The sequence below is a fragment of the Magallana gigas genome, chromosome 9 (genome assembly GCF_963853765.1).
Source record: "Magallana gigas chromosome 9, xbMagGiga1.1, whole genome shotgun sequence".
Lineage (NCBI taxonomy): Eukaryota > Metazoa > Mollusca > Bivalvia > Ostreida > Ostreidae > Magallana > Magallana gigas.
Window position 1 is genome coordinate 20,793,940 of NC_088861.1, and position 17,396 is coordinate 20,811,335.

General features: G+C 33.4%; 1 protein-coding gene across 1 annotated transcript in view; it reads left to right on the forward strand.

Moving 5' to 3' along the window:
• The window catches only part of LOC105330288 (nucleoporin Nup37), a 41,411-nt gene that overhangs the window by 599 nt on the left and 23,416 nt on the right, over positions 1–17,396 (forward strand). Inside the window, exons 2-3 of the mRNA XM_066070872.1 lie at positions 10,694–10,833; positions 16,201–16,273. Coding sequence (XP_065926944.1) covers positions 10,694–10,833; positions 16,201–16,273 — 213 coding nt within the window. The remainder of the gene's footprint in view (positions 1–10,693; positions 10,834–16,200; positions 16,274–17,396) is intronic.

A 17,396-nucleotide genomic window follows, 5' to 3' on the forward strand; every position in this document is an offset into this window, starting at 1 on the left:
TAAATTGCAAAAAATAATTTATCTTTATTTAAAAATTTTTGATATAAATCCGCATTAATGTGAATCAAATGCAACAACTTTTGGTTAAGAAGTTTTTCTATATGTCTATAGTTTGTAAGATTGATCCCCAAGAAGTTTTGGATATACTGAGGGATCAATCTCCGTAATAGTAGAGCTACAGAAAAAGTTGGTTACCAAAAGTTGTTGTATTTCATCTATTCTAATGCGGATTTATATCAAAAATTTCAAAATCAAAATTTTTTTTTTTTTGCACTTTACAATTTATATTCCATTAGGGCTATTCTACCCCAAACGGGCTATTATATCCCATTTGGCAGATTGGTCTCAACCTGTTCAAGAGGAAGTCCTTAGGCATCATTTTATATGTAGTATTTTCAGGGTACATTCACCAGCTTTTTAAAGAGCTATATTACCTGCAATAAAATTCATGAAATTCTGTATGCTTAAAATCCATAGTTTTTGGAGTAACCTCCCTTTATTTTAGAGTCTGAAAAAAATAATTTTAAAAATTTTTCTACATACTTTTTTTTCATGTATTCAAAAGATAAACCTCTACATTATGCAATAGAGAATTTAAAACATTAATTTTCATGTATACCACGTAAAAATAGTAGAAAAATTCCTACCCATCTGGGCATCATGCTTTTTCCCGGAGAAAAACGCCCTTGATTTTAATACGAAACTGTGTTTAGCTACCTAAGATGTAATTGAAAGGACGGTGTAAAAGAAATCCGGGACATAGGTTGCGGACATATGTCCCGCAATGTCCTAATTTCCTATTTTGTGTCTAACTTATTTTTTAGTTTTTTTTTTAACATTCCATAAATCAGATATCAAAAAGCATCTTAATTTTAGTCGATTGTATTATTTCTGCTACATATAAAACACTAATAAGTTTAAAATAGCAAATTTTCCAAGGCCTTTGCCACAAGTGTAATGTAGTCCCTAGAAATTGAAGATCTCTTTAACTGAATGATTGAAAGGACAGACTGGAACTAAATTCAACTTGTGTTAAGAGGGGTGGGAGGGGGAGGTAAATCCTGGATTTACTTACCAGAGACATATCAGGCATGCACCCAATAGGGGTTTGCAAATCATGGATTTGCTAACCCCCTTAGTGAATCCTGAAGAATTTTTACTCAAGCTCATAAGAAAAGAACTTGAATCACACCATCTACAAATCAACATTTACATAATATATTTTTTAATGAATAAATCCATCGTGTAAGAAATACATGACTAAATTTTTAAAAAACAATCAATATCTACATACATTTAAATTTTTTATTGAATACTTTTGTAATATAGGTGAAACTAAGAAATTTCAGTTTCCACATCAATAAACTCACTCAGGGCATTTAGTAATGTCCTGTGTCCTTTGAATTACTTTCGGGTTAAAGGCCTAAAAAGGACAATTCTATGTATACCAACATTAATTTTGTTTACTGATTAATGACAACAATTAGACCTTTTTAGCATTCTAATAATTTTCTCTTTTATCCAATCACATTTTAAAATTACACTGAAAACAGGGTTGTCACTAAAAATTGAAGTAGAAGGGAGAAATAAAAAAGTAATAGGGGATCTGGAGGTCTAGCTTATAGCTAGATTGTGTTTGAAATGCAATAATAGCCGGGAAATTACGTCACTTTTGGTGGGGAAATTCCCCGCCTCCCGGGTCTTAGAGACAACCCTGCTGAAAACCTTAGTAAAATGTTATTAACCCACAAATACTTTGATTATATTTCAATCACGTGCTAATTCAACAAAGACGTGGATGTAATTTTTTATGTCGTACATTTCGCCGCCGGGTGCAGCACTAAGGTACTAAAAATTAGTACACAGCTGTAATTTGAGATATTAATCAACAATAGCACTACCAAGTGACCGATAAAGTTTAGTGTATTTGCGATGAATAGTTTTGAAGTTATGAGCTCAGTCTACGGTATTTTGGGACAACCCTCGTAATACTGTATGAAATAAACATATGATTATCATACAATTTTTTAACATATGATATACATGTACAATATTGTGTCAAAACAGTATCTATGAATATCCAAGATCATTAGCTTTGATTTTCATATGATATGATAAAGGTGGTGTCATAAAGTTGATGCCTCGTTTGTGAGCTTTGTAATGTTTGTTTCTCATTTGGGGTTGGCCAACCACATTTCTGGGGGGTCAAAAGGGTGTGGGGTCTAACATTGAACCTTATGGGGAAAATTGTAGACTCTATTGTAAAGGTTTATAACTTTAAAACAGATAGAGATAATTACAAAATGTTTTCAGAATCATATATTGACTGTTTGTTATAGGCAATATATGGGGTTTATTAGATCTGACCCCTGGGGTCATCCCCACCCCCCAGGAATTGGAAATGACCATACAGTAACTATTAGACCCAACCTAACAGGGCTCGACATTAACACTTGTCCGGTACCAGTTAAAAAAATATACGGACAAGTGAATATTGCTGGCCACTTGTCCGACTGGACAAGTGCATTTTTATGTAAAGAAGTCTCCAACATTTAAAAAAGGAAAGAAAATTTTGTGATAAGTTTATTTGTAGTCTCATAAGTTTATCGATTAGTTATTTTGAATTTCGATCCCAACATCAAATTGCAATGCAATTGAGTTACTCTTGATCGGGATTGAAGTTCACTAATTTCAAACAACTTTCAATATTGAACTGTAAAGGTGTGGATCTTAGTTCTTACAAAGTACCAAACACTCATGTTAAGAAAAAGAAAGGAAGAAAAGGTAGCAAAGATAAAGGATTATGGAAAGATATGTAATTTATTTTAGGTTTCATTCATCATAGATTATAAGACGATGATGGCTTTCCATGTTTAGTTTAAAAAACAGCTGAGAAATCAATATAACAGTTACATGTTTTTTAAAACCTGATGCTAAATTTAAAATATGTCTTGTAATTTGCCATGACAAAGCTACAGCTGACAAATCATGTTTAATGTAATATGGAACAAATACGTTTATGAAAGACATTTGAAGTTTCCATTTGATAAGTCAGGTTATTAATTATAGCAAGAATAATCAATAAATGACTTTATTTTAGTAATACAGAACTGTAGTTTTCAAGTTGACAATATTTGATCTTTAATATTGAAAAAAAATTTCAGACAAGTGAAGTTCAAGTTCGGACAAGTAAATGTCTTGGTCACTTGTCCGAATGGACAAGTAGGAAAAAAAGTTAATGTAGAGCCCTGCCTAACAGAAAGTAAACCCCAACTAAACCCTGGGTTTACTTTCTGGGATTACTTTTGGTTTACTAGAGTGGACCTAAAGTAATCCCAGAGTGGACACAGAAAGTAAAACCTGATCAGAAGTACACCCCTAAAAGCAGATGCTAACTGTGTATTCTGAATACACAAGGGGCTGGATTTACAGGCAGTAGGATGATGAAATAAAAGATGGGTCTGATTCACATTTCAGTGCGTACAGTTGACCCCAAAAGCAATTTCAAAGTAAACCCAAAGTAAACCGTGAGTGGACCCACATTTTCAAAAAGTAAACCCAGAGTTAACCCCAAAAGTAAACCCAGGGTTAGTTATACCCCCACAAATGAAGTTTAGAAGGGGTGTATTGGTTTCACCCTGTCAGCCTGTCTGTCCGTCCGTCTGTCTGTAGACGCAACTTTGTCCCCCCTATAGAATTTTCTACTACTGCATGGAACAGTATGAAAATTTGTACATATGTTGATCACCATCTGAAGATGTGCACCTGCAATTTTTTCAAGATCAGACAAGATTTAATGATTTAATGACAGTTTTCATTTTCCTTACTCTATATATTGTACACTGATGTTGAAAAGTAAGGGAGGTAATCCTTACAGATTTTATTAATTAATTAATAGTATTAAAACACTCTAAAATATATTTATATAACTACATCCAGATGGAGGTTTTTGTCTTAATTTTAAGTCTTAACTAAATTTATTTTTTATAAGTATTCTATCAACTGACAATGCAAAATTGTTGTTTATCAATGATAAATTCTTAGGAGCTTATATAAATAAGAACATCAAAGACAAGTGTGGCTGAATTCATTGTCCCAAGGGGGCCATTATCTGAGCCATGGCTTAGATGGAGCATGTGTTTATGCAGGTGTCACTACAGTATTTCACTGAAGGTTCACGTCAAAACATGGCTGAGGCAAAATAATTCCCGAATTTTCCTTTGAATTTGGGGCGTTTCCGCTCGAGACAGGAGCTGATTTTTTTATGAGATGAAAAACAATGTGTAAGAGGTCTAACTACCCCAGATTTGTAATAATGCGAGGTCATTTGAATTTTTGATGTGTGTTGTTTCGGGGGGGGGGGGGGGGGGGGGGGGGGGGGGGGAGGCCCGGGCTTCGTTTTTGGGTGCCATTTTGCTTCCAACTTTTGACTTGCAATCACTATACTTGACATGTTTATATTTTAATAACTAAAAAGATAAACACATTAATAAATGCATTGAAAGTTTCAACTGTATTTCTTAAAAATATAAACAAGGTTTATTTGATAAGATCTTTTATTTAAGCAGGCAATTATTTACGCCTTAGGTGATAATAGCTGTAGGTATAACTGTACACTTAAGACAATACAAGCCAACACTGACTGTAAGAGGCTAATAACCAACCCTAATCGGTCAGTAGGAGATAAAATCACTGACATTTTATTTTCAGTAGCATTTAAAATAGTTTTTGAGCTATAATCAAGTTGTAATGAGTGTTTAAAAAAATAATGGCGCCCAAAATAGAAAGTTACAAACTTCAAGAAAGATAACTCTGTTTACAGAAAACTATTAAAAAACATGGCGTCTAAAAGCGATCTAGTGGGATAACAGAACAGCAATTTTTGTTTAATACTTAAAAATTAAACACAAGAATAATTGCTGGTCTGTTTAAAAATAATAAAGATCGTTTTATAATTATTCAAAACTAATTTCACCTGACGTGATAATAGCTATAATGGTGGCTGTAGGTGGCATGTCACCTAAAACAACACAAGCTAAAACACCAGTTTTAAAAGGGGCTATACCATCTTAATCAGTCAACAGGGGATCAAAATCACTATGATTTTATTTTCAATAGTATTTTAAATAGTTTTAGAGCTAATACCAAGATTCATTGGTGTATTAATAAAAAATCAAAGTGCTGAAAGTACTGTTAGACGGTGGCGTCATCTGAAAGTAGCATATTACATGTATGATAAATATTGTTGTCGAAAACTTAACGCTTACTCGCACAACTGGTCATGAGTTTCCTACATGGATAATTTTGTTGAAATCGTAGCTGTGATCTCAATCCACACTTTACAAATGCTGTGTCTCTTGGCCGTCATCTTTTGGGGGAAAACCCATAGATTTATCACAGTAGCCTTTGTAGTATAGAAGTTTGTATCTATATTTTGTATCTATATGTTTGTATCTATATGTTTGTATCTATATCAGTTGACATTAAAAACCTGTTTTCAATAATACTATGTATTTTGATTGCCCCAGAATGACTCATTAAATAAGTGGGTTGCCACCACATATTGAATGAATAAATCAAATCCAAAGCGATTTCATCACAGTACGCCAAATATTTGATTTTATAAAGAAGGGGAATTTTGGTTTTTTTCCCTTTTGACCTTTGGGTTTACCCTGCAAAGGAGAACAACTTTTGAAAAGTGTGGATTGGACTATTGTGCTTTAAATATATTGTAGATTTCTCAAAGTAACGAGAACAAATAAAGCTTTGGTATGATAAAATACTTATAAGGTTTTTACTAACTGTTTGCAGTCTTCACGACAATTTTTTTTCAGCACATGCCCTTCGCGCATGTAGACCCATCATTTTAACCCAGCCCATTCAAATTTTTACATACCCAACTCAAAATTCTTATATTTTCTGGTACATGTATGGTGCAACCAAAATAAATAAATCGCCCAATCATGACTACACGTGGTATCAATGTACGTCTCGTAATTTAGCAAAAATATATACAATAGGTTTAACTAAACACTTAAATGATTACGATTGATGCTTATTTGACAAGTCGTACTGAGAATGTAGACTGCACAAAGCAAGTTACACGAATAACTTGGGTACGATGGAATAAATGGCAAGTAAACATTTTGTACGTTGATAGAAAATTTACACATGCCCTCTGGGCATGTAATTTGGCAATTTTTACATGCCCGCCTGCAAATGTACCAAGCCCCAGGCATCGGACTCCCGGGTTATTTCGAAGACTGTGTTTGGGCATACATGTAGTATGTTTATTGTCCCTCTCGACAGCATTTTCCCTCAATTTCTTCACGGGGAAAAAGTTGCAGTCTTGTGGACCATCACACTTGCTTTTGTCCTCATAGTCAGTTAATACATCTAGGTGTAAAGAAAACGGAATGGGTTTACAAGAACCTGTTTATTAAACTGTATTGCTATTGGAATGCACGTCATCATGAAACAGAAGAGTCAATCAATATTTTATCTTCGACTTTAGTGGATTATTTCCATTTGCTCACAATGAAAGTGAATGAAAATGTGAAAAAAATATCATAAAATATTCAGTCACGGCAGTTTTATTAATCAACGTTTTAAAGTACAATTGTTCTATTGTATTTAGCTATAGATTTATTCAAATCATTTGAATGAATTCGGGAAAGTCATATGTATATTTTATCGCTTCTCAGTACACTTTAACAAGCATAAATTACTTGCTACATTAAACTTTTCTAGTAAATTTACAACAAATATTGATTAATTATTCAAAATAAGTTTTGAAAAAAACCAAACAAACAAAATCCAAGTTGAACGCACGTTTTTCTGACGGTACAGCTGTGTATATAAATTTGATTTTATAATTTGCATGTACTAGACAATAGATCTAGGGTTCGCAAATTCCGGTAGTATTTCCAAAAAGCTATAGTTCTGTAGCTCAGCAGAATACTACAGTAATATATGAAGCACATTTTTTTGCCTTCATGTTTCATTATTTATCGCAAATATAGCATGGATGTATACGCTATGATGTAGCATTGCGTTGAGTGATGACACTTTCTAACCGGTGTGTATTTCAATTGCGAGTCGCAACAAACTGGCCCGCCTATTTGTATGCATGTGGACAAAATGATGCTAACACTTGGAAACAAATGTCGAAGAATGCTCATAATAGAGTTGAACTCAAAAGTTAAAAATTATTTGAGAACAAACGGGGCGATGTTTACGTACGTATGTAAATAATGTTATCTGTTAGTGAAAAAATCCCCCCAAAACCAAAGAAAAGATTCTCTAATACATTTAGCAGGGACTGGCGCATATGGATTAGAGTCACTATTTGTCCTTCGCTCATCGAATTGCGTTATTCAGTTCATTGTGAAAAAATTTGACAGAAACTGTTTAGTTAATAAAATTATTATATCTTACATTACCATTCACAATGTACCATAAATACATATGGAATATCGCATGAGTTGAACGGATTCTTTTTTCTCATAAAAAAACTAGCATTTGCTGCAAATTAGAGATACACGAGCTGACACGCCATGAAATCCATAAGATGTTTTTACAGCATATGTCTTCAATCCCTTATTTGCTTACAAAAAATCTGAACTGAATATCTTTGAAACATCGTAAAATGTGGTTTCTTTATATACATGTAAAATTGCAAAATGGCGACTCAATTTGCACGTGAATTTTACAATTCCTACGTCGATGAGCGTGTTTGAGAGAAAGTCAGCAGCAAGTAAAGCATCAACATCAGTAGTAAATATTGTCTGATGAATATTGAGGTGCCTGTAATAAAATTAATGTTTCTACAGACTGAGTGAGTTACAAAATAAGGTACATCGTAAATCACAGGTCAGTCCAAAATTAAACACATTTGTATCGTAAATTTAAAGTTTTTTGTATGTTTAAAAACACATGTACTCTTGTAGAAGAAAGTGTGCCATTGATCGGTTGAAGTTCAATAAAATGTAATTTATGTAATATTCATTGTCATTATCTGTTGTGAATTCTTTGGAATAGGCTACAAGAAAATAAATATACTGCCTCAACTAAAACTAATGCGTTGATAATGACTGAATTTATCGATGAAGCATAATTGCTGAAATATGAAATGGCAAACCAGTTTAAATAGTGTGTTTCTGACAATTGTTTACATCATAAAAAAACCAAGAAGCAATTATTGTGAGATCTCTTGGCCAATTATCAAAGTGATATACATTGTAGTTTATGCAGTCCTGATACAGAGTTAAACGTAACAACTGGCAGTTGGTGTATAAATTATCAATACCGCGTAAGCAGACAGGGTAACGGCTCATTTGAAATAAAACACAATTTCATACATTATTTAAATGTATGTACAAAATAATTAGCAGCTATAATACTTAAAATATCTGATAAGATGAAAATTAATTCTCATACTGAAATCGACACATAGATAAAACATTGCATGTAACTCTGCATACCTAACAGAGTTATCGTTCCTTATCCGCTAGGGTCCCCGTGAGAAATACTCTTCCGGCCAGGACCGTTGCAATAGACCGTGGCTAGTCAGAAAATGGCGTTCAAAATCAAATGTTATTATTTCAGGATAGATGTCTCAACTGAACACAACACTTTTAAAAAATTGTCAAAATAAAATTCACAATTTTTCGAAAAATGGCACATTGCGTTTGGGAACTTTCATTTCAATTCCACCATCAACCTCTTCTATTGATTAATGAGCTCGTACACCAACTGAATCGTCAACGGCGCTGTGCATTCAGTTACGAAACTCATTCCACATTTGAACCCGAGCAAGAATATTTTGATCAATAAAACTATTGTTTATTTTCTAAATAGAACTTTGTTTATACACAGAGGACTTAAAAAGATTTAATGCGTGTCTTTATATGATACATATTTACTGAAATGCATGAAAACTTTCTGCACTATTTTCTTACGCGTAGACTCAATTCATGTATTCTGCGCGTGCCTTCTGGTTTGAGAATTCGGCTGACAGTAAACCAATAGATGGGGTCAGGTGACCCCATCTAAAAATGTGTTTTTGAAACCAGTTTTGTTGTAAAAAAAAAACCATCATTTTTCAGCCATTAAATGACCCCCAGGACAAAATTGAAAATTCCGAAACCTTATTGCGCATCTATAGGATACCCTGAAACATATTCCAAGAGATGATTTGTCTACTGTTGAAAATGTAGGAGGAGTTCGAAGAAGAAGTTTTATTGTAAAAAACATCATTTTTTTACCAATTATTTGACCCCCACGACTACCAGAGAATTTTTGAAACCTTTTTACAAAACAACATGACACCCCAAATCAAACTCCAAGAGATCAGTTTGCTGGGTTATAAGATGTAAGAGCATTTTGAGAAAGTAAAACGTGACAGACGGACGGACGGAACAGGGTAACAACAATATACCCGAACTTTCTTTAGAAAGAGTGGGTATAATTACGCATATTTTGGTATTGTTTAATCTCCAACTTTTAGTTACATAATTTTTTTCCATATTTTTTTCCTAATCAGCTGTATAAATATCAGAATGTCAACATGATCTGCACAAGGCAAAAATCTAATGTTGACTTCAACATTGTTATTTCAACACTGACAACAATTAAATCATTTATGCTCTTATTATAGATGTAATGAATTTTCTAAATGCAAAATATTTAATGACTAGGTTGACCTTTAATTTTAATTACATTTTTGTACATCTAGGAATGTGGCATTAATTTCTTGCGACAACAGACAAGTGTATGGATAATGCCGTTGTATACGAGGTGCAATACGCATGTTGTTTGTTTGTAGGAAAACGACTGCAAAATAGTGCTTGCATGTAGAAACACTCAATATGGGAACTTTGTTTACCCATTTTCATTTATCCTACAAAACTGAAAATGTTATCCTATCCAAGATTTATGGGATGCACTGTATCAGGAGGCAGAATTAAATGATGCAAAGCACATTTTTTCAATACCGGAAACCATTTTGAAAATATAATAATTTTCAAACTGAATTGGACGGATAAAAATTTTCCAGATCGAAATTTTGAACCGTGGTATAGCCTACAGTATCTCGACATTGAACCGTAGCTTATTTTTACTGTGATATACCATCTCATGGTTTATCATTGCACCCTTATTCTAGAAATAACAACTGCTCTATTCTTTTTAGTTGTTAATGCTGGTATGAGTACACAAACCCACTTGTAATCTTTTAATTCCATTTTATTTCAACTAAACTGTTAATGCATGAAGAAATTTGTATCCTTATGATAACAAACATGGTTGGAATCAAACGGTAATCCACATGTTTAGGCATCCATTAAAACGTTTTGAATTTTATTATATACGGAGCATGATTTTTTTCCGGAAATGTTTTTTTCCACACAATTTTTTTTTCAAAATAAAATAAAATGGATCGAGGCGGGCCATTTTCAGACGGAGCGGTTGGGGATGAGAATATAAAAATTAATTTTATGCAGCCTTAAAAAAATAATGTTTTATTTACAGCATATTTCTGACAAGCCCAACTTGACAAAAGTCATGTTTGACAATGGATAGATTGAGGAATGTAACAATTATCCCTGACATTGTGAAAAGGAGTTATGAATAAAAATGTTTAAATTTGAAAAGTGATTCTAGCTTAAACTTATTTTTATACATATTTTAATAGGAGTGTGAAGAAGATGAGTCAGTGCATGAGGATTTTGAGTTTAAGCTTCTAAAGGACATCCAAAATGGTTGCCCAGTTCGGTCACTTTCCTGGTCACCTATGTCATCATATAAGTCATATGAACAGCCAGATTCAGTAAGGTACAATGTTCAATTTGTGATGAAAAAGATATTGTCCATTCAGATCCATCTGAGCTGTAAGCATATTTACTGATCACATGTTGCCTGGCATCTATCTCTCTGTTAGTCTGTCCATTTGTAAACTTTTTAGCTCACCTGAGCTGAAAGCTCAAGTGAGCTTTTCTGATCACTTTTTGTTTGGCATCCCTCTGTTAATCTGTCTGTCTGTCCATAAACTTTTTACATTTTCGACTTCTTCTCCATAACTACTGGGCCGATTTCAACCAAGCATTTTCTGTAACAGAAAGAGAATTAAAATAAATTGTCCAGGTGAGAAGAGGGACTGTTCAGACAATTAGCCATTTCCTCTCACTACTTCCTGTCAAAATGGCGGCCCCATTTGAAACCATCGTAATAAAGAAAATTATTTTTTTGTGAGCATTTACAACCAAAAAAAAAGACTAAAATGCTATTTCATTGCTAATTCAAGGTAAATTATTTCATTTCAAACTATTGACATAAAGATAATATCATTCATTGATGAATTATGTCTTAAAATGAGTTATATTTATTCTATACCAAAATCAAAGACCACAAAAACGCTATATTGGTTATTCTAATAATCAATTAATCTGATAATTTTTCTCTGACAAATTGACTATCAGATAAAGTGGAACCTACTGTACTAAGTCTTGTCAGCAGTGATAATTTGTGCTTAGGTCCAAACACTGTTTCACTTCCAGTTTGCCAAGTAACAGCATAGGAGAGTTGATTAAAATCAACTCCCAAAAGTTGCATGGTGCAAATTTTAAAATCTTCTTCATTACTGGACATTCAGCAGAGAAACAGAGAATCATCATTGTTTTTGGGGCTTTCGTTGGTAACCCTTGCCCATGAATTAACATCCCCACAAACCTATATACAATTGTTTGTTTAATATTTATTGAAATCATCCCAATTATGCTACCAACAAATTTCATTCCCGTGAACCAGGAAAATTGTTGCTACCTACGAACATTGACCCCCTTGTTAAAAATGATTCCACAATAAGGAATTGGTTAATTATGATCAGTAGGGATGCTTTTACAAAAAATTGTGACATTTATGGCTACTGATTCAAGGATTCAGGCCCTATGGTTGGGCCAATATGGACATAAAGTGAGAATGTATTAAATCTCAGAAAATCTTCTTCTCTTCTCCAATATATATTTGAGAAAAATAAATTGTATGAATTTGATGCCCTCTACAATGTCTAACAAACTGAAATTTATGGCCTCATTGTCATGGGTTCAGGCCCTAGGGTGGGACCAAAATGGGCATATAGTGAAAATGTATTAAATCTTGTAAATTCTTCTTGATATATTTGTGAAAAAACTAAATACAGGATTATGATGTCCATGATTGAAAATGAGAAATAATTATGAAATAAAGCTGTCACACAAACTTAGAGAGAGCTTTAAAGATGTGAAACTGCAGATATTACGGGTATGCATACCAGTATCAGTATCATTGTTTTTATTTAAGATGATTGTATTCTTAAAAGATCAATGTTTGCTACATCACAATATATTGTCTTTGCTAAATAATATCAATTGTAGTTTTCATGAAAGTGAATGCTTAATATAATGTTGGTCTTACATAGAATAGTATTATCAGAAAACTATATTTCATTGTTTTAGCTCACCTGAGCTGAAAGCTCAAGTGAGCTATTCTGATCACATTTTGTCTGTTGTCCTTCTGTCCGTCTGTCCATTCGTCTGTCTGTAAACTTTTTACATTTTGAACTTCTTCTCTAAAACCGCTTGGCCAATTTCTACCAAATTTGACACAAAGCATCCTTATGGGGAAGCAAATATAAATTGCAGAAAAGAAAGACCGATCTTTATTCAAAGCAGAGAAAACTTTGAAACTGTAGAAAAAGGGGGATGCATATTTAAAAATCTTCTTCTCAAGAACTACTGAGTCAAATTCAACATAATCTAGCATATATAAAATATAAATTGCAAAAATTAAGTGCTAATTCTGTTTCAAATTTGAGTAATTTACAAAAATAATAATAAGACAGAGAGAATGGGGGTCAATCAGTTTAATTTTGGGCTCAATATTTCATATATCGAAACCAGTTTAGAGGACCAGTCTATGTTAGAAGCAGCTATCTTGAACTGAGATGAATTTGCTTGTTTGGCAGCTGTAGTTTATGTGCGAAGGGAATATTTGAAACATCCAAAATATATTTGTGCCGTTTATGTGAAGTAAATTGAGGTTAAAAATTTCAATGCGTAGACATTTTCATTTGTGACGGTGGTTTTAGCTTGTTTTGATTTTCGTTTAGCATGTTTAGTTTCTTTTTATTTTAACTTGATAGGAACCATCATCTTTATTTTTTACAAGTAGACTGGTAAATCAGACAGCTGATAGTTTACATGAACCTGCGCAAAATCTGATGCACTAACAAGATAATATTGTGAAATATAAAATACTATTCATTATGTTGGTACATGTAATTCGGTACGGTCTCTACGTAATGGTTGATTAATGCAACATGTTTTATTAAGATGGCATCTTAAAGATGCTCAGCAATTTCAATCTAAACGAAGATTATTCTCGGTGCTAGAAATATAAGTATATATATAAATATGAAAAATGAATTGTGTTTTTTCTTTGCTTTTGTGCATTTTTTCCTGTTTTAATTGTTTACAAATTTCTATTTACTAACCTTAGAGTCAGGCATTGAGTTAAAAGCAAGATACAGAGCTTTGCGCACAATGCTTCTGTAATCCTGTATGTTTGTACACAAAGCTGAGGTCATGCTTTAGTTCGTTTATATTTTAAATGCAGCTATGCTGAATAGGAAATACAAGTTTAAAAATCTTAAGTTGAATGTAATAATCTCATCTGAACAAAAACATGACTCAAACCAAGCTATGTATCTTGCTTATAATTCTACGATTGACGCTGAAATTTTGGTTGATCAATAGAAACATCTAGGAAAGGATGATATGCTGTAACTACTTTCTTGTGCCCCTTCTTAAACGATAAATTGCATAAAATCTACATAAATTTCCATAGTCCTGACACATTATTATATGAGGATAAAAGCATTATCGGTGTTCTTAAAAAATTATTGCAATGAAAAATCATCTTTGTAGACATTTGTTGTTTTTTAATAAAGATGAAAATTATGGGTGGGCCTTGGTACAGTAGAGCGACATGCCTGCCAATACATTGATTTGAATTATTGCTCTTTAACATATGTGAGTTAAGTTTATTCATCAGTCAAGTGAGTAAAAATATGAAACGTCATACGAAATGAATTCATGCCTGGTAAATGACAATCGTTTATAATGGAGAAGGCCAATTAAATTTTTCAATGTTTTTAATTTGATGAGTTGAGCGCATTCATTCTGGTGCATTGAGGTACTCTTTTCTTCTTTCACATATAGGATTTTTTAAAATAAAATACAATAACTAGTAAGTAGTGGAGGGAGAAAATGTACCTTTATGCTCTCATGTATTTTAATCCTTTTATAAAGTGATGGGGGGGGGGGGGGAGGGGAGGCTAAAACAAAGGGAACTGGAAGTTAACCATGAACACCAACTGAACATTTAGTTATTTATATTGCATATGATCTTATTTTCGGTAAAAATGGTATTCCATAAAGTTACCTTTATGGAATACCATTTTTCAATTTGAAAGATTAAGTTTATGCAAATTTAAAATAAGTGTAAAATTTGAATGTTCATTTTTGATTAATCAATCGATGGGCCTTATGGCACAATATCCTTGAACGCCCATATAAAGCAAGTGTTGCTCAGGTGAGCAATGTGGCCCATTGGGCCTCTTGTTTAAAAACATCCAGATAAATGAATGTTTACCTGTAGAATACAAGTGAGTATCATTTGTGTGTAAGCTCATGTGTAAGATTAGCACTTGAATGAATGACATATCAGAAAACCCGGTGTGACTAATTTAAAAACCTGTCAGTCAACCTTGTATTGAATTCTGAGCTCTTGAAAACTCAAACTCTTGATCTCTCAAAGTTTATTCCTGGTCCCGCAGACTTTGAGGTTTTGAAAGTTACCTGTATATCAAACATAGTATAATGAATGTCTATCATAAACATACTTGCTCACTTACATTTTTATTGACTGTGCTACTTATTAGCTCACCTAAGCTGAAAGCTCAAGTGAGTTATTCTGATCACATTTTCTCCTGTCATCCATCTGTCTTTCTGTTCGTCTGTCTGTCTGTAAACCTTTCACATTTTTAACATCTTCGCCAGAGCCACTGCGCCTATTTCAAACAAACTTGGCACAAAGCATCCTTAGGCTGAGGGGATTAAAGGTTGTGAAAATTAAGGACCATGCTCTAATAGTTAATTAGAATTTCTTGAACCATTAGAAACTTTTGTGGAAGCATCCTCTGGTAGTGTAAATTTAAAGTTGTGAAAATCATGACCCTTTGGGGTAAGGTGGGGCCACAGGGGGGGGGGGGGTCGACTTTTTCATAGGAATATATAGGGTAAGTCTTTAAAAATCTTCTTCTCAAGAACCATTTAGGCAGGAAAGCTTAAACTTGTTTGAAAGCATTGTCAGGTAGCGAGATTTTAAGTCTATTCTAATCATGATTCCCGGAGGGAAAGATGGGGTCTCAAGGGGGGGGGGGGGGCAAATTATTACATAGGAATTTTTAGTAAATATCTTTAAATCTTTTTCTAAAAAAAAATGTGCCTAGAAAAGCTGTAACCTTACTGAAAGCAACTTCAGATGGTGTTATTCAAATTTGTTCAAATCACAAACTTTAGTAGTGTGGGGCCACAGTTGTACAAAGAAACCGGGGTGGGGGGGGGGGGAGATTTAGGGGATTCAGTTGTACAAAGAAAAACATTTTAATTATTCACAAAAAGTTAAATGTTGTTATATATGCTTTTATATGCAAGCATATTTATATATTTCTGATTCTTATAAATTGTTTAAACTTTGTCCCCTGGGCGATTATTGGGCCTCATAAGGGGTTCAGAGTTTGATGTAGGTTTATATCTTGTATATAAACAATTGTTAAGGGTCTTTTTGAGAACTGCAATGCTGAATGTGATATGACTATAAAATCATTCTGTTAGAAAAGGGACTTGATTTAAAATATAAGAATATCCAGGGGGAAACAGATTTTTTTGTATAGGATCTACATGTATTATACCACATTGTCCAGATATTTTGTATTATGACTCCATAAAGCTGATTTTATCATGCCTAATGTTGCTCAGGTGAGCAGTGTGGCCCATGGGCCTCTTGTTTTGGTATATTACTCCGTAGGAGCTGATTTTATGATGTCTATTGTTGCTCAGGTGAGCAATGTGGCCCATGGGCTTCTTGTTTATGTTCTTATAGGATTGCTGCAGCTGGAAGTGATAGGAGAATCAAAGTATTAACAACAGATCTCCTTCAAGAAGTAGATGCTATGGTAGGCATGCTGTTTTATTTTTTATTAGCTCACCTGAGCCGAAGGCTCAAGTGAGCTTTTCTGATTATAATTTGTCTATTGTCTGCTGTTGTTGTTGTCTTTGGCTTCGTTGTAAACTTTTCACATTTTCATCTTCTTCTAAAAAACAACAGGGCTGATTTCAATCAAACTTGGCCCAAAGCATAACTGAGAGAAGGGGATTAAAGTTTGTTCAAATGAAGGGCCACATCCTCTTTAAAGGGGAAATAATTTAGAATGATTAAAAATTTGTTGGTATTTTTTCAAAAAATGTGTGGAAGCATCCTCAGGTAGTATGGATTCAAGTTTGGTTGGGTCACAAATGGGGGATGAATTTTTACATATGAAAATATTGAGTAAATCTTGAAAAAAAAATTCTCAAAAACTATGAGGTCAGAAAAACTTATATTTGGGTAGAAGCATTCTCAGGTAGTGTAGTTATTTTTAAAGGTTATTCAAATTATGGTCCCTGGGAGTAGGGTGGGGCCACAATAGGGGGGAGCATGTTTTACATGTACAGAAGAATATATAGAGAAAAACATTTAAAACCTTCTATCAAAAAACTTTTGGCCAGAATAGCTTAAACTTGGGTGGAAGTATCATCACCATCATCATGTTTAGGAAAATATAGAGAAGAAAAATCTTTATAAAAATCTTCTGGAAAAGCATTCAGCCTAAAGAGCTGAAACTTGTGTGAAAGCACAAGTTAAAGCTTGATCAAACCATGATTCCTTGTTGAAAAGTTGGGCCACAAAGGTGGATTTTTATTTAGGAATAGAAAAAAAAATCTTTTAATCTAGAAATAGTGAAAAACCCTCTCACAAATACTAAACAAAGAAAGGGGCTTGGTATTTACCATAAATATATGTGGATGAAAATCCGCAAATTTTTTTTACTTCTTGTGCAAGATTTACTTTATTATACCCACACTATCTAAAGAAAGTTCGGGTATATTGTTGTTACCCTGTTCCGTCCATCCGTCCATCTGTCACGTTTTACTTTCTCAAACTGCTATTACATCTTATATACCAGCAAACTGAACTCTTGGAGTTTGATTTTGGGTGTCATATTGTTTTGTAAAAAGGTTTCAAAAATTCTCTGGTAC